Source organism: Thunnus thynnus, chromosome 1, assembly GCF_963924715.1.
Source record: "Thunnus thynnus chromosome 1, fThuThy2.1, whole genome shotgun sequence".
NCBI lineage: Eukaryota > Metazoa > Chordata > Actinopteri > Scombriformes > Scombridae > Thunnus > Thunnus thynnus.
In genome coordinates, this window is record NC_089517.1 from 15,577,755 (window position 1) to 15,602,858 (window position 25,104).

A 25,104-nucleotide genomic window follows, 5' to 3' on the forward strand; every position below is an offset into this window, starting at 1 on the left:
TTTCTCTTCCATCCCCCCACTAGACGTGAAGCTCAGGTGATTTGCCTTGGCTTAACTGAAATGACAGCTTTTAAGCTCTGCTAATAGGAATCCACTGAAGAAGCATCAAGAGCTTAGGTTACCCCAGCCTGCTCTGGGAGCATACTTCCTCATTTGAGGGTTGTCTGAGCCATGCCACAAAATCCACACAGTGCTGCTATCAGGAGACAGCATGTGTTGAATATTAAGATATCGCACTGCTTCCTGACCTTTTCAGCTTGTGACCACTTTAAATGAAGCAATGTCACAATGGTTGCATGTGTCTCAAAGTTGGGGACAGTTAGCTAAAGAGTAATTTTCTCTTTCAGAAATGATTCAGTTGAGTTGTTTTTAGAGGTGTGAGGAGGTGAAATTATTCAGTAATTAAGAAGGAAGAAGCAAAGATTTAAGCAAAGTCTGAAAATTACATATTCATGTTGCTGAAATATATTTTTCTTTTCTTTGCTGTTAGTCATCTCATGACCCCTGACCTCATACCTTGCATCCCCCTGCAGGGGTCCTGACCTCCATGTTGGGAACCACTGAAATATAGCATGTATATATTCAGAATATATGTCAAACTAGATGTACATAAAGTGCAGACCTCAAATAAACAAAATATCACAGCTGGTTATCTTTGTAACAGTCCACATATCAATGCCTACCCTTCAGCCATTAATAAACTTGCTGGCCAAGCCTTCGCATGGCATTCAGTAATGACTGTGCTCATTGCAGTTGTAAATCTAAATGCTTGTGCTTCAGGCCTGATTTAGTGCTGTTGTAGCTTTATTTGACCAGCAGGTGGAGCTCTGCACTTTAGGTTACACTCACATCAGAAACACGCCAGAATGCTGATCACTCCTCTGCCTCTTTGCATCAGTTTTGATGATGTATGCCACAGAGTGCTGTTTCTTATCCGTGTTGTCCCTGACAGTGACAGACAGAGAGTGGAATTTAAATGATAAACTGATTCACTGCAGAACATCAAGTTTCACCACCTCCTCTTGCATTCGTTTGCGGTGATGAACTGACCTAATTTTGAACGGAAAGGAATAACCTTTTAAACATGCACTGTCAAATATATTATGCATAGCTGTCCTCTTAGTCACTCGCATGCGAGAAAGTTAGGAGTTGTTTCCCTCCATCCCATGAAAAAAACAACTTAAAATAAATGTGGTATAGAGTCCCCAGTACCTCAAAGACTACTAACTGTTCATAAAGTTGAATATAGCTGTAGTTTTTTTCCTCTCTATTCCTGCCTGAGAACCAAAAGAGTAATTTACTGTCTTGTCCTGGACTATAAACAAAAATTTGTAGTTTTTATGTCGACTCATTCTACGTCTTAATGGAGACAAACACTAAAAACAAATTAACTAAAAGCAACAAACAAACAATCCACTTGAAACATTCATAAAGGTACGCATGCTAAAATTAGACAAGAGGACGGCGGAGGTGGGTGTGCAGATTTGGATGGTTTTGATTGAGAGGGGAGAAAGATGAGAGGCAGAGGAAGAGGAGAGGGGACGTTCTTGAAGAGCTCCTCTGTATTGCGACAGCTGGCTACTGCAGATAACCACAAAACCACTGGAGCACTTGAGGTCTGGGTGCTGCATGGATAGAGTTCCACTCCAACATGACCTTATATCCTGCCTGGGTTTAGACGCAGGGCTCGGTCAGAGTACCACATCCTGACGATTATCCCAAGTGACAGAATCAAGAACTCTGTCTGGCTGACTAAATTGAGTTCATAAGTCCCTCTTGTATGCGCACATGGATGTGTGTGTGAGTGTCTGTCTACTTTAGTCCCCCCATTCTCAAATTATGCATGATTGCTCTGAACAGATGAATTTTCAATCTAGCTCTCTGGAAAAGAGAGATTTCAGTTATTTGTGCTCAGATATTATCCCCGTTGTTGCTGCAGTACTGTTGGCCTCAGCCAGCGAGACCACTGTGAGACAGTAAATTTCTGAGCCGGCTGGCTGGAGGTAGTGCATGCATACATGTGTGTGTCTGTCTCATCCCATTCATTTTTCAGTGAGTCCACTCCCTTTTGCTTCTCGAGCACAGATTCTCCCCACCAAGAGCTGGAAATGTGCCTCCAGCATCTGGAGCAGATTGTGACCCTGCAGTGCGCCAGGTAGCAGGACATTAACAGCCAAGGCCTTATTGTCCACTGATGAGCTGTCAGAGCACACCCTCACCCTTGTGTGATATCAGCCTCCATCTACCGTCGAGGAGACACACACCCGGTCCCTGCGGAGCACTCTTCCTCTTTACCTCAGATATAAATCAGAGGCCGCTGAAACCGAGGAACAAAGAGTTGAAAAAATGTGAAGTTAATGCACATAAAAGCAGGAGCAGAGGTGCAAGTCTTTGGTGAGAAAGACCACTATGTGAGCAGGATCTATTTGCTTTGTCATAAAAGGCTGTTAAAGACTCGGAGATGCTGACAGAAAAGTCCTGCCATGTGATTTAATCACAAGGACGCAGCAATATTGTTTTGATCACAAAAACGGTTTCTCACAGTGCTTAGCAGGAATAGTGCAGCACTACAGACCAGTGAACAACAGACTAATAGAGCAATTTCAGTAATGGGCATCTACAATAAAGCTCCTGATATTTATTTTCTTGTTTTGCTTTGTGTATGGAGAGAGGAGAGTGCATTCCCTTAAGTATTTTTCTCTGTTAATTGAAACAACCATAAGGTTGGGATGAATACAGAATGAAAGCTCAATGTTGAATTCAGCGTTTTTCTGCTGTAGCTCTAAGCATGTTTGCATGAGTTTGAGCTGTGCACCGTCTCACCAAGGGCGCCTTATTTCATATCGACTTTATGACTGCACATGGACCATAGCCATGTTGAGTTCTGCTCCAGAAGAGACTTAATTTCTCTTTCACAGGAGTGTGGTTGGACACAAAGACTCTCATATCTTTGTATCATTGTCTTGGTTTATCTCACAGCTGCAGGCTTTTAACAATGTGTGAGGTACCTTCTGTTCTTTTGATTTTCCACTCATTTGTTAACTAAACATGCTTCCCATTTACCGCCACAAAGTGAAAAATGTAGTAGTCATTAAGTATTCATTACCTGTGCAATTTGTTTCTTCTTTATGCACTTTTAGCCTGGAGAATATTCTGAATGTGTAGGTAGTTCGAATTTGGAGTATTGACAGTTTTAGAAGGCAACCTTTATGCTGCTCAGTGTTTTATTATTTATTGCTTCACAACAAATGTTACAGCCAGCAAATCTGCAATCTGCACTTTCATATTTTCTTTAAATATTACAAGGCAGTATCATTTCCTTATCAAAAAATCCTGACAGACATTGGGGGTCTAGTTTGTCTTTATCAGGGAGTTTGTACCCACAGAAGACTCAGCACCTCTTTATAAGTGGAAACCTACCTTTTAACTCCTGACCTAAGCTGAAAGTGAGGTGTGAATATGCTCTCATTAATCTCACCTCCCACAGTAAAAGGCCTGAGTCTGGAGGCTCCCTGAGAATTAATCTAAATAGCTCTTTCATTTTCACTGACGCAAACACACATGTCTCCAGCAACAATGTGGCACACTGCGGGATGCCCTGAGACCAGACTTTGCTCTCTTATCATTGTCCCTGTAATGTTGTCCTGCAGTTTCTATGGAAACCAAACCGGCCTTATTAAAAAAAAAAAAAAGTTTCACCTTCTCTGAGTCTGCCCTTTACCTGACAGCCAAGATAAACGAGCAGGGTCCTGGGAGGAAGGCAACACAAACATGCATCTCTGCTCAGTGGCCCGTGCTCATTGGCTCTCTGCTGGAAGCCCTTATTTACCTTAATGCTGGGAGGTGGTTGGGAACGGGGTAGGCTTGAGGAGGAGGAGTAGCTGGTGAAAGGTGTGTGTGTGTGTGTGTGTGAGAGGGGGAATTGTGATTACTCACAAAACCTCCCATCAACAACCTTGAGCCACGCTGCAACAAAAGAAGCAAAAGAGGCAAACAACTCTTTCTGTCCCCCGTAATGCACGTGGGCCAGATGATGTCATATGTCACCTTCAGCTAATGAAGGTGATGATGACATGCATGAGCGCCGCATACGTTCACCATCTGCTCGGTTCCACCACGGTGGAGCTGCTGCTCCCCACAATGCTGCAGAGAGGAGTCGAGGCACGTCCGTACCACAAGTAGTAGTGTCCCTCGGCGCGTGTGAAAGACCGCTGCCTGCATCCTGATGACTCGCCTCGAGTTTAATCATACCTTCACACCGCAAGCGACTAAATTGACTAGTCTCTGAGGCCACTTATTTTATATCACCTCAACAACCGGGACGAGGCGACTCACATATCAGTGATCATCTGCAAAAAAATCATCACACACATCTTAACTTACAGCCTGTCATATAGCCTGTCAGCAGCCAAACATATGCTAATGTTGATACAGTAAATTATGTGTTGGTTCACCTGCTGGTTTTATTTACATGTTGAGTATTATTTTATTTTTCTGTTTCCCTGTGGTTTAAGTAAAGGAGAGCAGGCTGTGGCTGAATGTCATGGTAGAGAAAGACCTCAAGAAGATATAAATGTATATGTATATATATATATATATATATATATATATTAAGATATAAAAGGTGGAAAATAGTTGTCTGCTAGAAATTAGTCTACAGATTTATACACTGTAATTACATTATCTACAATATGTAAAAAACTTTTGAATCATTTATGTATTTTGATTCATATCCTCGAGGGAATTAGATTGTTGCAGTAACAGCAGACCTAACATTTCAATAATTTATGATGTGAGATATTTAAAGAAATACGAGTCCCTTTCAAGTAAGAAGACCAGTGTTTCAAATGTATAGACCAGAGTGAAGCTAGGTGGGAAACAGGGCTGCAACTAATGATCATTTTCATTATCAATTCATCTGCTGATTATTTCCTCAATCTATACATTATTTAGTCTGTAAAATGTCAAATATTTGTGAAAAATGCCCTTTATAAGATGCAAGAGACCAATATGACATCTTCACATTGTTTGTTTTGTCCAACCAACAGTCCAAAACCTAAAGCTATTTAGTTTATAATGATATAAAAAACAAAAAGCAGCAATTTTGTTTAGAAGCTGGAAGGAAAGAGGCATTTTTGCTTGAAAAATGATTTATTGATTAATCTCGATTCTACGAGATTATCTGAACTGTTAATTTTCTGGCAAATTTACTTATTGCTCACTCAACTAATTAAATGGCGCCTCGTGGTTGTTCAGGCAGACACGGAAGCCAGTTCATTGTCACGTGTTCCATACACCCATCAATTATATATGTCCACGACCTATTTCTCCTAATAGGTGATCTATATAAACATTTGGCTCTTATTCAGTCTGCCTTAACCGATGCTGAGTTCTGCCTTCGCTGCTACACAGCTACCTGCTCAGATTTGTTCCAGAGTGTCACATGAGCATGTCTGATCCTGTTCTGTTTGTCATTTACGGTTTGTAGTTATACTCTACACAGATTTTAAAATGTGTTTAAAATAGACAAAACTTTAAACAAAATTACTGATCGCCTTTTGTTTTGGCTTGTCAGTGGTCATTGTCCTGTTTTATTCTGAGAAGCGATAATTATAGATCGGTTGATTTGTTTATTTCATTTTCTTGTCAGAACATTCTGTGTATTTGGACATCACTACATTTTGTTTCATAATATGTATGGCTGGTTTCAGTCTTTTTATTTAGTGCTCGTGCTAATGCATCAGTGAGAACGCTCAGATTGATTACACTGAAGGGAAGAGAAAGCTACAGCCACTGTGATGTAGCTACAGGTTATGAAAGTTTTGATTGACAGGTGCTTGACTCCAGCTGTTGAGTAGAGTGTAAAAGGCGTGCATTGGTGACTGAAGATGATCTTTAGATAACATCAGATGACCTTTGAGATCAACTGAAACTATCGGTCTCCACGGGGATACTCTCCTCCTCTTGTCATGTCTTGACACTTGTTTTTCTTCCTCTCTCTCTCTCTCTCTCTCTCTCTCTCTCTCTCTCTCTCTCTCTCTCTCTCTCTCTCTCTCTCTCTCTCTCTCTCTCTCTCTCTCTCTTCTGTCTTCTCTCTTCCTTGTGTCTGTGGTGAGTGGAGTTTCTGTGAGTTGGCAGCCTGTATCTGATCTTGAGGTAATTTACTGGTAGCGATAAGGAAGTGGTGCACACAGTCTTTCGTTATAGTCCTTTCTGACAGGGCAATCTGAGGCCTATAGAGACTAAATTGGAGGAAAATTTTCACTCTAGATAGAAGGGAAACATGCAAGGTTATTATTATACAAATTCAATAAACTGAAATTGAGCAGGGAAACAATCACCGATGACTGCTGCTGGTTTAATTTTTAGTGATGTGCTTATTCCAAGGACATTGGGAGAGGAAATAACTGCAGAGTAATAGCAGGAGCAAAAAAAAAATTTCTTGTTTGCTAATGAGATGGCCGAGACCTTGGCCACAGCAAGAAATGAGTGCTTATTAATGCAACTTTGGTTATTCATTTAATCCTGACTTTTAATTTTGTTGTTGACTATATAGCACATTTTGTTTACACAAGAAAGACACAGAGACTTTGACTTGTTTGCGTTTGCCCATACAAGCTGGCATTAGCTTATATGTGCATACTATATACAGTACATGCGTGTATGTGTGTGTGTGTGTGTGTGTATGTTGAGTCCAGGTTTGCCCAGCGGAGCTTTTTTTTTCTCTCAGGCAGGCCAGGCAGACCAGGGTCAATGCCTCAGGGTATCTTAGAGAAATGCTTCTCTGCTGTGGGATAGAAGAAATATGAAAGAGACCCTAAATCAAGACACAGAGCCCCATGAATCATGTCAGCGGCAGAGCTGAAGAAGAGGGATGGGACCATCTGTAGCAGCATATGAATGGCTAACTGACTCACAGTGCTGTTGACACAAGCTGAAGAAGTGTTAAGAGGTTGTGAAGATTAGCGCTGCTGCTCACTGCATAGCCTGGAAACCTGCTTCAGTCAAACATGAGCAAATCCAAATATGTTGTATGCTCCATTCGTCACTCTGACGTTTTACAGAATTGCGCGGGGCAACGTTCTTTTTTTTGTGTGTTATAAAAATAAGTTGAAATCTCATTACAACACATTGGTGATGTCTAAATCTAATCTATGCTGCTTGAATTGTTTATCAGCGTCTTCCTGAGGTTTCTCCCTTTTCTCTGTTTTAAGCTTTTTTTAATGTGTTGAGTGATGTGCAAGATGCCCCACAGAATGATTCAGAAGGTCTTTTGTGCTTCTGAGATATGGGTTGTTTTTCACATAATTTTTAAAATTTCATTTCATTTGTTTTTACTTTTTAAATTTAGTTAACGTTTAGGGTTTCATTGTAAATGTATTTCCTGTTTTTATTGCTCCTGTTTTCAGTCTTTTAGCAACACTATTGTTCTCTTGAAATATGTGTTGGTTCCAGTGGCGGCTGGTGACTCAAAAAATTGGGGAGGACAGGAGGAAAACCAACATGGAATCTTACAACAAACTGCATCAAACTATATCATTGTCCCGCCTGATGAAATCGGAGGGGTGGGGGGCAATTTTATATGCCAATAAAACAATTTGCTTTCAAAAACAAAAACCCCTGAGTAGTGAAAAGGCTGCTTCTTTAAAGACATTTAGCATATACATAATGTCTCTAAACAAAGAAGTGCTCATTTTAGCCATGGAGTGGTTCCAATGTGTCATTTTACCAACAAAGTGAAATTCAAATTTATAGTACTGTTCTATTGTGACAACAAACTTATGTTCTCATCAAAAACAGACAACATATCACATGATTTACACGTGTTTCCTATGTATTTTCTTAGTATACAGAAATATATAAAGTAGCACAAAGCTTATAATATGATACAGGTTGAGATCAGTGCTGAATACTAGAAAGATTGAACACTAAAAACATTCACAGATCTAAAAGTGTGGGTTCACATCAGAAAGTATTAATGCATGTATCAAATACATGACTCACACACTCTTATTTATATGCACCACATACAAAATATAGTCTACAAAGCTGACATGTTAACACTAGGGGTGTTAACATGAACACAAAACTCACGGTTCGGATCATATCACGAATTTGAGTCACTGATCAGATCATTATTAGGATCAGCGAAAAAAAAGGGGAGACAAATAAAACTTTGTTTTCCATTTATTCTATAACACACTGACATCCAGAAACAGCAAGGAACTTTTGCCCATGGTCTTAAATGAAAACAACATTTGAGATGTCCAATGTTTAAATAAATTAAAAATAATATAACTTAAATAAAAATAAAATAATATATAAAATATTCAATGCTCAGTTATTGCAATATGAGGCATGAAACCTTCCTCTTTTAAACAGTGAATGAAACAGCCTCTGTCCACATCATCAAAACTTGATGATAACAAACATTCACTGCTAACGTCAGTTAGCAGCTAGATGCTAATTAGCTGCTCAGCTGCAGCACATTAAACAGCAGGTAAACATAACTCAAATGTCACATCGGACCCGTTAGATGAGGGTTTGATCGTTGCTCTTCAAAATAACTTCAACAACTTCAACTAACGTTACCCCCAACATATTATATGATCTCTGCTGCATTCTTGCTAAGGAGATAAAAAAACACAAAAAAGCCATACAGAGACATTTAACCATCAGAGATGAAATTAGCGACCAAAGAGACAGAGAGAGAGAAGCTGTATCTGACTCACGTTATCTGACGTCTTCTTCCTTTCATGGAGATGAAGTATTCATGTCATAACGTCCATTTGTAGCTGTTGGTCATCTTGTTTGTTAGTTAACAGAACTTTGTGGCTGCTGGTTAACCAGTCTGATATCATTAGCAACAATGACAAACAAGCTAACTCTCCTGGTCGTTTCTCCAGTTGCTTCTCTCTCCAGCCTCCCCGGCAGCGTCCTGCTGCTGCTGCGCTGCCCAGTCCAGATAATTTCTCCCACTAGCTTAACAACAGTCCTTAACAGTCCTTCCATGGATGTATAAAGAGTCCTTCAGGCTGTTACAATAAGCTAACTGTTGCGTTGGCTAACGCAAGGAGCTATCCACTGCTGCTACTCTGCTTTACAGTGGAAAGAATTGAAGATGAATTCTGGAAACTATCATTGGACCAACTTGATGTCAATATTGCATTCTGGTTGTTGATTGGTAAGGGAGGACAGCCTCCCTTGGAGCGTCATTTTACGTGTCATGGCCAATCACAGATTAGCATGAAAAAAAATGAAATACATTAAGTCCAATGTAAGAGATCCCGCCCTGCGGAGGACAGCAGGCACCCGTCCTCCTCTGTCCCCCACTCTACCTCCACCAATTGCACCCCCCCACCACTTCACACACTGCTCTTTCTCCTCCCGCCCTGCAGGTGTTGCTGTTGAAGCATTTTAAACAGAATTTCAGCAATGGATTTTTTCCAAAGAAGAGAGAAAAAATACTTCATAAATACTGAGATTTGGTAATGGTTTATTGCAACCAAATATTCTTTTTTATATTTTGATCTTCCTTTTGCCTCTCAAAAAATAGAGGAGGATCAACCTCCTCTGCCTCTATGGACCAGCCTCCACTGGTTGGTTCGTGTGTTAATGTTACTACTGTTGTGGCAGTATATGGGCCAGGGTATGCTGGCCACGTCGGAAGGTAAAAGTGTTGGCCAAGCTCGAAGGCGGCGTGAACAGCCAGCCGTCACAGAAAGGGGTGAGACACAATAACCTTTTAAATATGCGGATAACAGTGCACATTTTAAGACAGTCTCTGCTGGAAGGCATTCATAGTGTTGCACTCATTTGTTCACATAAAAAGTGACAGAAATAGATGCGTAACAAATGAAAGAAGAGAGTTTGAGAGAGCAGTTTAGACCCATCTGATGGAGTATAACAGCATCATTTGACTTGTGACCCTTTTGTTCTGTCACTGGGCGATAAAACTAGTTTCCCCTCGGTGGATTAATAAAGTTATATAATCTTATCTTTCCTTATCTGAATAATGCAAGAATTGAGGTTGTTGTATGTTGTACATATTCTAACGGCATCTGAGATAAATTTCAAATTAGGAGCTGCTGTATATAAACAAAAACTGAATTGGCATTTTCATTTTTATTTTATTTGATCTTCAGGCAGTCTCATTGAGATTAAGATCTCTTTTCCAGGAGAGACCTGAGAACAAGAAACATTCATAAGAGAAGAACGTAATCGGCAGATAGAAACAAAACAACTACACAACAAACTTGAGATAATAAGGCTTTAAAATCTCCAAGAGGAATGTAAGACTCAAGTTTTAGGGCAGTTTGCAGTTTATTCAATTTAAAAGGTGCATAGTACCTAAAACCAGTTGCCAACATGCGCGAACATGAGGCGTATCTAAGGTTTAGTCACTGGATTGTGTTCTGTAGTTACTAGATTTAAATGAAAGAAGAGATGTGAGTTAGTGTGGAAGCTTCAGCAGTAGAGCTTTATAGATGAATAAAATGGGATGGCTGTTTCGTCTTGACTATAAGGAAGTCCAGCCAACCTTGTGATACAGAGAGCAGTGTTGAGTATCTGTGACTACCCTATTGTCTAAAATAATTTTTTTGTGTGAGATTGACAGAATATTGTGGAAAATTTGAAAACTGTTAATTAAACAAGTAGATGAGGCAGGTTGAAGTAAAACCATCTTAAAACACTGATTTCAACACATAATCATAAAATATCCATTTTATGTTGACATGTAGCAGTGTAGAGGAACGTCAGATGGGTGACTCACTCCTATTAACTTAATCTTAAGTAAGTAATATTGAAAAAAACAGTTATAATTAATTTTATGCAGGGGTCAGGCTTGTGGAATCAGAACTAATTGTCACTGAAGCAAATTATTTCGCCCTCTAAAGTGAAATAACAGTTAAGTCATTGTTTTGACATTTAAATTGCACTGACACTACAAAGAACCTTGTGGCAGCGGTAAATTAGTCTCTTTGAGAAAGGACTGAATCTTAATCGCTGTGCCCGGCGGTGAGGGCATGTTGTTAAAGCACAGTAACAGGACAGGTGATAATCACAAAACTTCACGGCCGACCCTGGGGCTTGTTATTTAAACATCTCCCCAAATAAATTAACACATCATCACACCATTGGCATACAATCCACGCCGAGGGCATGAAGTGGTATTTATGAGTGTGTGGGTGTTTCCAAGCTGATAAATAGCAGGTATTGTTAAGTGCTTTGTGTAATGTGACTGAAAAGTTGTGGTGGAGGATAATGCACAGTCTTCCTTACATAAATTATCATCTCTACAGAGTGTGCAGAGTAGGCCTATTTGTACAAGGCTGACAGTGGGAGGATGAATTATTTTCTCCCCTAAAATCTATAGTCAACAAGGAAGCATATCATAGTTTGTGCTAATAAGGATCAGCCCAATTTGTGCTCTTCAAATGAATAAACATGTAACTTTAATCTAACTTTGTAAAATGGTGCGACAGTGTTTCATCCAAAACAGCACAGGGCTGTTTGTTGAATGTTTTGCTGAATATGCTAATACTGAATTAGCCCATGCATCAACTTTTTTTTTTCTTTTTAGATGCTGCACTTGTTTGTTTACTGTTCATGCATGCCACTTCTCATTCCCTCTTTAAATGAATAAATGTGTTGTTTAAAGCTTTTTGTACCAAAAAAAAGAAAAAAGAATGCACTGCAGCTGTGAGCAAAGCATCCGAAAGCTGGTGTTTGTTTAATATTTCCTTTATTACAAAAGCCTGTTAAACAATGAGCCCTACCTGAGGGGAAAACATATTAATGGATTTAGCATCAAGCAGAGAGAGATTGAGAGATACGCATAATCGTGATGGGCTTGTGGGGGAGTACAGCAGTGGTCTTAAGAGCAGTAAGGGCTGTTTGCGATTGTATTATTCTCCTGCGATTGACTATACAGAGGCGAGTGAGGGGAGATACTGTGTGGAAACATAAACACAGATAAGCCCATCACAGGATGAAGGGAGGGACGCTTTGTGATCAGTCAGCTATAAAATTGTCTCAGACCAAGCAGTTTTACTGTCTCTGAAGAAAGATTGGTGATATGACATGGAAGGAAAATGTTAAACAATCCTACCATATTCTATCTCTTTTCACTCTCAGCTCTACCGTTCACTTGTTTTTCATGCGGCCAGATAATCACCAAAGACACTCAGTTGCCTGTTGTTGATTATACAGGCGCACCCAGCTAAAACTAATGCAGTCTAATACAACAACACTGCGATAAATCCAGCCTCCATGATGTTCAGTTAATCTGGAGAAGCCCCGAATGCACCTCAAATCAGTCTGACTGGTGTTTTGCAGCCGTCATTCACTTCTGAGCTGCAGGAGTTTGGCTTCACCATTAGCAGCAGTTTATTCCTTTGCTCCTTCCAGCTGCTGTTACACTGAGTAAAAAGAAGAATGGAAGAGAGAGCAAATATCCACAAACAGTTTCACAGGGATGATTAGACTGTTGGTATTGTGGTCCCTTTTGCCAATGTGTTGTTTACTGCTGCTTATCTGCAGTGTTGTCTCTGAGGTGTAGTGACAGTGCGGTAGATCTCGGTGTCTGTGGCTGGAGAAAACAGCAGATGTGGCTTCTTGTTTCCGCCAGCTGTGGTAAAATAATCAGAGATGTGCAGTTAAAAGCTTAGACACACAACACAATCTGCGGCTTTGAATTGTGTTGGACCTTAAATTGCTGTTTGGCATAATTTCCTGTGTGCTGAGCAATGCTTATTTTAGACATTTCTCATGATTCTTGTTCTTACACATTGAATTTACAGTGTACATATATATATATATATATATATATGGTCTGCTTTTGGTCACGCTATAAGAAGGGTCACGCTATAAGCACCTATTTGCTCTTGAATGATAGGTGAGAACTTCTTTAGGTCCATCATAATACAATACTCACATGCCAAATGTACCTTGAAACAATATTCAGGTGCCCAAATGAACACTGAAAAATGTTGTTCTTGCTGTAATCATTCCTCCTGTTCATACGGACCATTAAGAGATCCTTTCTTAATGTGATCCACAGTCCTCCTCCACACTGGAGAGTTTTAGTCTCATATCATGGTCCACATTGATCCAGTTGCGCTGCTTTGTTTTCAGACCAACAAGTATGGAAAATCCAACTTCACAGTTGTAGGTGGTTGGAAACGGCATCAGCAGTTTCAGAGCAGAGTCAGCCAGCTCAGGATGCATAGGTTGAATGTGGACCCAAAAGTCTGTCAAAAATTCCTCTCTGAAAGATGTCCACAAGGCTGTCAACCTGTCTTGGTGGAAGCTTGGAACTGACATGTTCGATGTGCGTTTTGTCCCCAAATGGATTTCTGATCCACTCAAAGCCTGTGTCTAATTCTGGTAAATATCTACCCAACTGTGAGTGAAAGCTTTGCAGATGTTCCATGAAGGCTACAATAATGTCGCCATCCAGCTCCTTTTCAGCAGCGAGAAGAAAATCTGTGAGCGTCGGGAAACAATGGAGTTTTGTGTGTTTGCTTCCCCATTTCTTCACACAGAGCTTTAAAAAGACCTGTGTTCAGTGATTTGTTTGTGAATATATTAGCTATTTTCACAGACTTGTCAAGTACTGTTTTGAGGCACTGGTGCATTTTTTCACAGCCAGTTGTTCACTGTGAATGCAACAGTGTGTTGCTGTGGCAGATGATGCCACTGTGCATAGATGCGTTGCTCGTCCCTTCTGTCTTCCAGTCATCGCAGTTGCACCATCTGTGCAAATGCCAACACATCTTGCCCAATTGGGGTTATTCTGCACAATGAAATCATTGAGTAAGTCAAAAATTGCCTCTCCTGTGGTATTGAAACGACATCACCAGCATAGATGTACCTCAAAGTTGTGAAATTTGGCATGAATGTGGAAAGCGAAACGAAAATACCACAGCGACTACATAAAATTCAGATTTCTTTGGACTGGGGATGAGGAGGATCCCAAACCACATTGTGTTTTGTGCTATGACTCGTTGGCTAACGAGACTATGAAACCTGCTGAGCTCAAGCGGCTTTTTGAAACTAAACACAAGGAGTACATGTGGAAACCTACTGGATTTTTTGAGAGACAACGCGATGAACTTAAGAAACACATGATGAAGGGGGCCTCAGCTTTTTGCACCTGGGGTGCAAAAAAATGTGAAGGCTACAGACGCTTCATACTGGGTATGCCTGTTAATGGTCAGTATGAACAGGAGGAATAATCATAGAAAGCAAAATCGGTTTCAATGTTCATATGGGCACCTGACTGTTGTTTTAATGAAAACAACAGTTAGCCTGTTGCGAGCCTATCCTTTAATCATTCCTCCTAGTCACATTATCCATGAATTAAACCCTTCCTTACATGACTGCAGTTTATTACATGGGGAAAATATCCACTGTCCTTGTTTCATGCAAAAATGCATTGTAAGGTTCAGCTGAAGCTAATATGAGGCTTCAGCAGTCTGAGATAACCAAAATTGTCTGTGTTTTCACAGACACACAGAAGGAATCTGTGGATTTTGTCCAGTATTTCTTACAGTGTAGTCATGTAAGAAAGAGATTTCTTCATATTGAGTATAGAGAGGAGGAATGGTTATTTTGACCAATAGCTCTCTTAACATACATGTGAGTAAGATAAACTTAAAAAAACTGAAGCTAATCCTTTATGGAGGTAGGTACTTTTTGATCTCATCCCTTTTTCAATTTTTATTTCTTAAATTATAATTTTTGTTAGGATTTTTATATATACTGTGTATATATATAGCTCGGCTAGGTACACACCTTAAACAGATTCGGTGAGCACAGAGAAATTTTCCTTCTTCAGCAGATGAATGTGATAGCAGCCTTCCGGTGTCAAACTCTGCACATACATCGGTCTGCACAGTGAAGCTCAAACATCTTTACAACTTTACTCTACAACTTTAAGTTTTTTCATTCCCTGTTATAGAGAGTGAAGATCTCAGTAAGCAGAATGTTTCAAGTGCAAAAAGCTTTGCTAAATTTGTGTTACTAAAACAGATAAGATTACTGAGACTTTTTTTTAACTAGCCTAATGTTGTCTTCGCTCTCAACAGTCTCCACCAATATCAGGAACTTGTAGGAGAAAACACAAGCAGCCCAAGCCTACGAATCACGTGGTATCTCGTCCTTTGCTCTGACGTGCAGTTACATTATTACTCGGTCAGCTATGGTGTAGCGTGGGTGTCTGTGTGTGTAGGCTCTGTAGCTATACATTGCAATCACTTAGTGCACCACTCCAAACCACCTTTTAGTAAACACATTTATATCTGTGAAAACAAATAAAAGTCAAATCATTTTTTTCTCATCAATGTACGAACATTCTGCCAGCTTGAGATTAAAAGGATGCAGATCTCTCAGCTCTCACCTCAATGTATTTTAAATGTCTGCGGAAATTGTGTGCTTCTTTTTCTAGTTTAGCATCAGATACCTTTTGAAAATAAAGGACTGATCATTTAGAGGCAGCGGGAGGCTACAATTGCAGCACTGCTGAGCATAGCACTGACAAATTACATGTTAATATCCTGCTTAAATATCCCAACACAAGAGTGGTGCGGCAAGCTTCCTCCAGCCATATTACAATCTATTTGTGCTCTTTTGACTCCACTGCTGGGCTGGATAGATACCTTGTTATGAAACAGAGCAATTGTGAAAAGAAGTCCAATCATTGCTCAAGTGTTTACTTTAAACCTGACATCCTCGCTGCCTCGACTATTTGATAGCCGGGGAATACGGATGTTGCTCTAGGCTTGTTGATTTGTTTATGCTTGTTTACAGAACTCCTCATAAATTCATAATCATCCTCTCAATGTTTGTCTCCGCATCTCCATGAAGCAGGTGTTGAAATTTGGACAAGCTTTGGTCAGTGAATGAAGATGGCAAAGATGTCTAAGCCTCTTAAGTTCTGTGCCAGAGAGGAAAAATGTTTTTCATCAGAGTGATGATTTTGATAATCTGCACTGGATTGAGACCAAGAAATCAGTACACGGGATTCTGCAGGATATTTTTTCTGCATTCTGAAACTAAAACTCTCAAACAGATGGGGCAGATACACTATGTATGTGTGCACTGTAAAGAAAAGACAGCAGAAGATTATTTTGAATGTGAGTGTGTTGATCACTGATATCATAAAACCTCTGATGAGTCTTTTACTGGCTGCCCTGCTCTTACCGCATCTGTTTAATCCTGGACATTATTGCCCTTATGGGGCATTGACATCTTTAAAAATTCACTCTTTCGGTGACCATGTGGTTTTATGAGGCCATTGTACCTCCTAGATAGCCAGCTTTTCCATTTGTCCTTATTACCTTCCATAAAACTCAAATATTTAAGAGGTGTTATAAAAGTTCCATCGCTGTTTGAGGACTTCTGATATCTATTTGGCATTAACCACTCGCATGATGCATCAGCTCATTTGCACACAGAGCCACTTAGCTTCACAGGGAAATTATCAGTACAATATAATACGCTCTTTACAACCTAAATAATGGATTTCTGTGAATGTGAAGTAGGTGTCGTTTGGGGGATGTGTGTTAAGAGAGGCACTGCACCATATGCTGGCACTTGTCTATATAAATGTGTTTAAAACGTTGGAGAAATTCTGTTTATGTGCAGTTTGTTCGGGTGTTGTGGCTATCAAGGTGAGGCCGGAGGCTACAGCAACAACAACAGTGTTGGTAGGAAAAAGGTGCAAAAAAGCTAAACATGCGGCAGTCAATTTTCATTCAAACACTGGAGAACATTAGCTTTGTTTTTCCACATGTGCCCCATATGAAATACATGTGCATTATTGAATTTTTTTGTCAGACCTGGCTGACTTCGATATCACCACGTGTTTACACCAAAGCGTACTTTACATAGTGTTGTTACTGAGAGAAAACGATGAATAAATTTCAGTTCATGTATTGACTTGACCCCTGTAGTTCTAGCATACTGTCTGTTCACACTGTGCTCCTCTTCTGCTGGGATCTTGGGGCTGTGTGCCATTTAAAGAGCGTGTGTTGTAATTTCCCCAAGCACTGCACGTTGTAAAAAAACATGAATGAACAAACAAACACACAAACAAAAGACACAGAGTGCACTAAGTGCCCCTCTCAAGCTGCTGTGTCACTTCTGCAGTGACTGAATGGGCACATGAACTTGAAGTCAGAAGGAAAAACGTCTTTGATTCATATGAACATGCCGATATTTGGTAGTTCAAATCTATCTCCTACAAAATATTTTTATATATTACTAATTTGCTTTGCCAAATATGCTTTGAAGGAAACATAATTGCTCCTTAGAGTAGTGCATGCTCACTGGCAACATTTTTCACAATCTACGAAGTGCATTAAGAAGTCACAGAGAGGAGCTCAGGGTGCACAGAGCACAGCTGGAGTATGTCCTGTGTCAAATGTGTTGGTAGATTGTGGCTACAAACACACTTGGTTAAGGTGAAAGGAAAAATGTTTTGCACTTCGAGTCAGAGTTGACTTATTCACCATTTACTCAAGACCTTGATCTTTCCCTCACCTTAACCAAGCGCTTTGAGTGCCTAAAAATGCTATTCATGCTTTAGTTTCTGGGAGCGGACATCGTGGGGAAAAGAAATTAAATGCGTCAAAGAATGTTTTGCACTGGCAGCAAAAAAATGAAAAATGTTCAATATAAATAGATATCTTCATTATGCTGAGTAAGAAATATAGTGTGGGTGACATTACGAAGGCCATAATCAAGTTTTATTTTTACTGTACTTAACACAAATATAAGTAGATAAAATGTAAGGTAATTTTCTAATTTCCCAGGTAGATCCCTGTTAAGAACTATGTCATTTGGTAATTATAGAGAAAATAGGAATATCCTATAAGGAACTGCTCCATTTAAACCCAACTAAAATTCATTTGTTATTGGAAACCTCTTCTCCGTATGGTGTATGTTGAACTGTGCACTTGCCTGTTTACAAACTTCACATAATTACATGTTCAGCTGACCTGCTGTGCACTGACTAAAAGACTCTCTAGGTTACATTGATAATTGCAATTATTTAATTGTTAGTGTGCTACTTGAACTTTGCCTCTACTTTTAATACAATTAGTATCAAATTACATATTTTTGAAGCAAATTATAAGGAAATTAATGGAAAATTATGAAAGAAGTATGACCAAATAAACTATAAATATGTAAAATAGAAAATGTATTCAAAAATGCAGCTGTTATTTTCACCTTTTGTGTCCCTTTTAGGACCATGTAGACAGGCAACTGTTGTCAACAGAAGAGATTCTTATGCAATCTACTTTGTTTTTACATTGATCAGTCTTAAATCCCTAATTTCCTCAAAGTGGTGTTTGATTCAACACCATTTGAATGCATTTACACAGTCAGCCGATTCCTTAGTCTTTTATTTTTCTCAGTCCTGCAAAACTTTTGGGTTTATGAATCTGTAATTAATCTGTCTCTTTCTAAGAGCAAGTCCCAACATCTCAGTACAGCAGTGTAAGTATAAATTCCTGACAAAACATGCCCATTACCCACCGACCAACTACCAGACCATATTAATTACCGCTGCCACCTTGCTCAAACAGCTCTGTCTGGCTAATTCCATAGCGTCTACCTGGCACACGTCAATACAACTTCAAGGCTCAGGGCTTCCTAGTAATTGGAACAAACATGGCAGTAGTCATGTTTAGAGCTAAATCTTTGCCAGAGGCAGTGTTGACTGTTGTTGTATTATCCTCTTTGTCACAGCTCTCAATAAAGTTACACAGTTCTAGATACACATACTGGTAAACCTTGTAATCCCGATTATAATAATCCTTTATGAAAATACCTTATTATAACCTGTTGGACTGTCACAACCTGTCTTGGAAAGTTTTGTCACTCAATTTATTTGTCTGATTCAGAATTTGTGCATGAATAAGGATGACATTCCTGCAGATGTCAAAACATTTTTGACGTACTATACATGAAATAGCCACTTGTATGAACAAATTTGTTCTCAAAGGATAAGGCTGGCAATTTTCTATATTTTTTTTATTGTCAACAAATCTCATGTGCAGAGCAAAACCAATAATGAACTTATCCTACTTATAAGTATTGTGTGTGTATCCAAAGCCCGATATATTGTATTCCTCTGTGCCTTAGACCTCCGTTGTCCAAAAACTATTGAAAACACGTCAGTGAGCCACACTACTGCACTGGGTGATATGTTGCTTTGCCACAAAGGCAATGGTTACCATAGCTTTTTTTGTCCTACAATAAAAACAAAGCATTAAGCAGACAGGGTAAAAACACAAAAAATGCTTTTCCTTATTTTATATATGTTATTTTACAATGTGGGATGTTCATATTAAACGTGGCCAAAGTGTCAAATAATGAGGCAAACATATGTAGAAGTAATCCCTGTGAGCAAAAAGCACTGGCTTCAGACTGCTCTGAACGCTCAGTTTCCAATGTTTATTTCTACTTTCGGCCCAAGCTGACATCAACTTGTGGCAGATTTCTTTATATGGACATCTGTTCACTGCTCCACTTCGCTAACATTATGGCATTTTTCCATTGTTCTGAGGGTAGTCATGCCGAGTCATTTCCATTACACAGCACGGCAAAGTAAAGTAAAATATGTAGTTTACCTGTTGGAGGTGTGCTGGTCATCTGCAGCTCTTCACATCATCATCACTGTGGCTGTTTCTGCTTATACTACTCTTCCCTCCAAACAGCTCCAAATTTCTCCATATGTTGTTGTGTCACCTGGTTTTTAGTGCTGCTATCGAAGCTCTGTTTCACTTCCTGTAAATTCTACACAATAAAAGTCTCCCATTATTTAGTCATTTAAAAGCTTTTAATTTGAAGCAGTGAAGCAGGAAATGTTAGGTTTTCATTGGCGGTAACTTAACACGACTCTGATACAGCTGCCAGAGCCAGTATAAGATAAATATGTTTTTTCGAACTGTGAATCATGCAAAGCTACTCTAGTGGAGTCCCAGAATAAAACATAGAGCTGGAAATGAGCATAATAGGTCCCCTTTAAGCAGGGATAAGAATATGAAAATGTTCTTGCACAGGGCCCGTTTTGGAATATAAACATATACGTATCTTCTGCAGGAGGTATTTAAATCTTGATGTGTTATTTTACTGCAGTATTGTGTCATTGTGCCTATTGCTTTCTTTATTACCATATTAACTCTGGGTTATTGTACCAAACAGATGTTTGTTTGAAGCATGGCCCTCTTGTTGATTTTACACATTAAACTGCATATGTTCCATTGTCTTGCCTGAAGTATTTTCTGTTCTATTGAGCTTAAGTGAACAGCCTGCTTTGAAGTAGCGAACTCTCCCAGATCCTCTCTGTGCTCAGCAATGAGCCAGAAGGACTTTCGTTTCCTCAGTGACAACTGGAAGGCAGGTATTGCCTTCTAGCCTACTAACCGCAGGCCTGCTTTGTTTCTCTCTCAGCCAACCATGAACAGTGTGCATGGTCTACCTCCTTCATCTCCTGAGCCACTGAAATCCTCTCTCCATAACATTTTGATGAAGGTGCTCTCGGGAAAAACACATTTCTGCATCTAGACAGCCAACTGTTTTACACTGCTGTGTAACTAAAAGTAACATCGAAGCTTGATAGATAATGCTGAATTTGATTTTACTCAAAATCTGATTTGATTTTAAATAGCCAGCTAGCATATTAGGAAATAATACCACCATCGTATTTATCACCATAGTAATTAAATATGTGAACACAATTCAAAGACAGATGGTGTGACTGCAATGATTAACAGGCATGCTCGGCTACAACTCATGACTGATACCTTTAAGGCAGTGTAGGCAAATAATAGACTGAAAATAGTATGAGCAGTCTATGACCTGATAGTTAAATGATGTTGTGAACATTCAACAGCCATCAATAAACAGCTTCCAGAAATCACAACAAATGTACTGACACTCAGTTTACAAATGTTTTTACATTAAAAAAAGAAAGTGAGTAGAATTATATGTACTGTTTTGAATTATTAAATAATGAATTTCAGGCACAATTTACACAAAATACTTTTATTTGTTTAATACTGTTATTTTCTTATTTTATTTTCTTCAAAAAATGATGGTCAGTGCAGCCAAATTGTTGTCCAGTCCTTGTCACAGTCCAAATTAAAGTGATACAGATAAGAAAATGTGGAAAAGAATGGTAGTCCTCCTGTGCTATGATCAGAGTAAAGTACTTTGACGTACCAATCCCACTTTGTCCTGAAGTCAAGGAATAAGGCGAAGAAGACCTCAGAGTTTTTTCTCTTCAACGTGAAGATTTTGCACTTACAGACAAATGTAGTTGAATGAGATAGGGGTAAGGGCCAAGAATGAAATGATTGAAATTTTCAATCTAGGACTGAACAGCAGCGTGAGCAGAGATGAGATGCAAACCAAGCGTCCCTTTGGGGAGAAGGATATGGATTATAGGATCCTGCTGCTGGTCCACAGAGACATAGGCAATCACTCAGCTGTTTGATATCCTCATGTAGGTTGTGCTTGATGCAACTGTATGCTTTTACTCACCCCGAAGAATATATGATGACTATGATCAATGCTTTTTTAATCTATGAAACCTTTTAAGCAGCAGGCCCTTATTTTCTGGTGTTGCAACCCCCCGAGAGTCTTTGTGTTGCATTGAGCCTGCAGCATGTTACAAGAGATTGTATGTATTTCAGGTTATAGATCCCTGTGGCATAATGAAATACATTGCTTACTGTGTACTCTTTGTGTGTGTGGACACAAATGATATTTCATATGTGCTTCCACATCTAAATGCATCTTAATTCATGCATGTCTATGGTTTGCTCAGTATAAACCAGTTTTTGTCAATAATATACACGCTTCCTTTATCCAGATGTGTGGCTGTTCACATTTTCATTGGTTGAAAGTGGGCACAGATGGCTCTGATGTAATCTCCTCAATCTGCTATTAATCACACTGCACAGAAAGGAGGGAAAAGACTGCAGCAAAGGTCACGAAGAGGTGGATTTAGCACTATTTGTTACATGGGATGGCATCTCATGATAACTATATGAGATAATCACAGGCTACAAGTGTGAGTGGATGAAGTAATCTACCTTACCATAGATTTTTTTAATCTTTATATTTTTTTTAACAGGTGGACCCTTAACAATTCATAGTAACCCAGACCCAGCTAGCAGGACTATCTTCTTTCCAGTTCTTGCACATACAATCTAAATAAATCTCAGCAGGTGTGTCCAGGGATTAAACAGAGCTAGAGGCAGCTAGATCATAACTCCAGTATTCAAGGTTCAGGTGCAGCTTAGTCTCAACACATCCACCCCCAGCCGCAGGCGCCTGCTGCACTGAGCAAACAGGGCCTTCACTTCCACAGTTTGATTTTTGTCGATCAGTATGTTTACTACATGCACGCAGGAAGTTATTCAGAGGAAGAAATGAGGTGAGGGCAGAAAATCTGAGAACCTGTTGACATGCACTGTGATGACAGTTACTTTAAAATCCAACATGCAGCTGTTCGACCCACAGGATGTCCTCAAACTCTTACATCCAGACTCCTTCTCATGAGAACAGAACTTTGCCCTCATGTTTGGAAGATGATATTACTCAATTTTGATTGAAGAATCTTTGGCGCAGAAAGACACAACCATCAGAAAAGAAACCAATTGGCACAAGCGCTTAATATCAGTATTTGATCAATTGTGTTAGAAAAATTTGAGCTACTAGGTTTTATAAGAATTAATAAGACAGTAAGACATTTATGAGGATTTCTGTGCCATTCATTTGTTGAAGGACCCTAATGTATATGCTCTATGGGCAAAAATGCGTAAGCCTGAAGAGTACAGCATTGATAAAACTAAACAACATGAGTAACAAATGGAGCCAATAAAAAACTAAAACTTGAATTTATTTCTCGCAAATTTTTGTGATGTGTTTTTTTTCACTTTGATAAAGTTTTATGTGGGCAACTCCAACACAAACATCTCAAACTGTTTTTATATAAAAAAACAAAACTTCTGCACATCTGCTTCTGCAAGTGACCAAAGCACTGTTATTGTAGACAGATTTTAAATGTTCACATTAATATTTAATTTGACACGGCTGCCAGAAGAAAGACAGCCACAGCACAGACAGAGAGGACAAAGGCCACAAAACAGAAGAAAGAGCCCAATAAGAAAAAACGTGGAGATAACAGACTAATTGCTGATAAAAAGTAGAAAAGGGACACTGAATGGCAGCTGTATTTTCCCAAAACTAATCACATTTAGGAGCTCAGATTGGCAGGAAATTAACATCAAAATTACATCTCAAGGACCTAGAAATTCTGACTAAATTTGAATTCTGCCGCCCACCTTTTCTTTTAAATAAATTAGACACCAGTGCATCCTGCACTTTATTTATTTATACTGTTTTTTTTTTCTCTTCTTGACCTTGTATTGCTTAAATCACACACTCAATTATGTGTAAGCTGCTACAAAATCACAAAGTAATTTTAACTACTGATGATTTTTCTATTCAGTTTTAATTTTCTATCCATAATCCAGATATTGAAGTTCAGCACTGCTGAACCACATTCATCACACAGCGTACACAAAGAGCTCAGCAGATCTTTCAGCAATGAATGACTTTACCTTGATCTACTAGTCTGATTAAATGATATGCGGTAGATTGAGATGTGAGTGAATTGTGCTCACTCACCAGCCGCCATGGTCAGGGTCATTACATCTGACAAACTGCAATGAAATGAAAAGAGTGTGGAGGCCTTGAGGTGAACTGACGCCTGTTACCGAGCTTTAACAACAATGAATGGCTTTAACAAGGATTAATGCAGCAGATGTTAAGATGCAAATCATAAGTTAATGGTTGCGTCCGTTGGTACTCAGCGTGGTTTAATAGTTGCATTTCCAAAAGAGATCATAAAGAGCGTGATATACAGTATAGTTTTCATGAACCATATGTAATATGCAGCATTAGCACTGAAGCAGAGACACACATTCATGCACACATGTGCCGACTGAGGTGAACCTTGCTTATTCCACATTGCAAATCCTCCTTTAACCCCAGGGTATGCCTACAAATGAAATATGCCATCACCTTTGTGTGAGTTCAGAATATTGATAAGAGAAGAGACAATAATAGGTTTGACACATCACTGGTGTTTTACTCATGTTATGTTTCAACATGACTGGAGGGTATATGAAAACACTTAAGTCAACTGTGTCTTCTGTACTTTGTTCACAGCTATACCCTCCGTGTGGTGGGCAATGGGATCAAGGCTCAGGCTGCCAACCCCGAAGTCAAAGTGAAAGGAGCAGATCCTGTCATAAATCAAATCATAGACAAACTGAAACACATCAATCAGGTGAGACTCTTTCACTCTCTGTACATATTTATTGTATATACACATGATTTTTTTTCTCTCTTTTTTTCTCTTCTCCTTTTATCACATCTGCTTGTTAAACATATAGCGACTGTCTCCTTAGGCAATCTGCCAATTCTCTATGCTTGTTAGTTAGTTTGTTGAACATTAAAGGAAAATTCTGGTTTATTTCAACCTGATGCATTTCTCGTCAATGTGGCCATTATGGCTCTATGTGCCATGCTAATTTTGCTCTCTCCTGCTCTCCAACCTCCTACATCTTTACAAATAGACATGATTTTTACATGAATCACTTCAAAAGTTTGTTTCTGAGTCTGAACGAAAGTAAACACAGGAACTAGCTGCCTGTAGCAGCCATTATGGCTAACTGCATATAGAGCTATATCTGGGGCAACTTGCTGGCTAACCTAACCGCCCTGAATATTCATCCCCACACGCCTGTTTGTTTTGTTTGTATGAAGCTGACTTTCACTGTGGTTTGTTTGTAAGGAAACAAAAAAACTAAATGCAATTACGGATTATCCAGTGTACTATTAGGAGGATGATTGTGAGTCATTTCACTTTGAATGGCCAACTGTATTTATTTGAGCTGGATTACACAGAGAGGAGATAAAACAAATGGAAGAATGGAGGCATAAAGGCAACAGGACCATCAGGAAAGTCAACATACAGTAATGGTTACCTCAGAGAAACTGCTGGTGTCCCAGTCA

At 39.3% G+C, this 25,104-nt stretch overlaps 1 protein-coding gene across 1 annotated transcript in view; it reads left to right on the top strand.

The window, feature by feature from the left end:
- The window catches only part of gpc5a (glypican 5a), a 119,064-nt gene that overhangs the window by 33,781 nt on the left and 60,179 nt on the right, over positions 1-25,104 (top strand). The window contains exon 7 of the mRNA XM_067586534.1: positions 24,256-24,376. Coding sequence (XP_067442635.1) covers positions 24,256-24,376 — 121 coding nt within the window. The remainder of the gene's footprint in view (positions 1-24,255; positions 24,377-25,104) is intronic.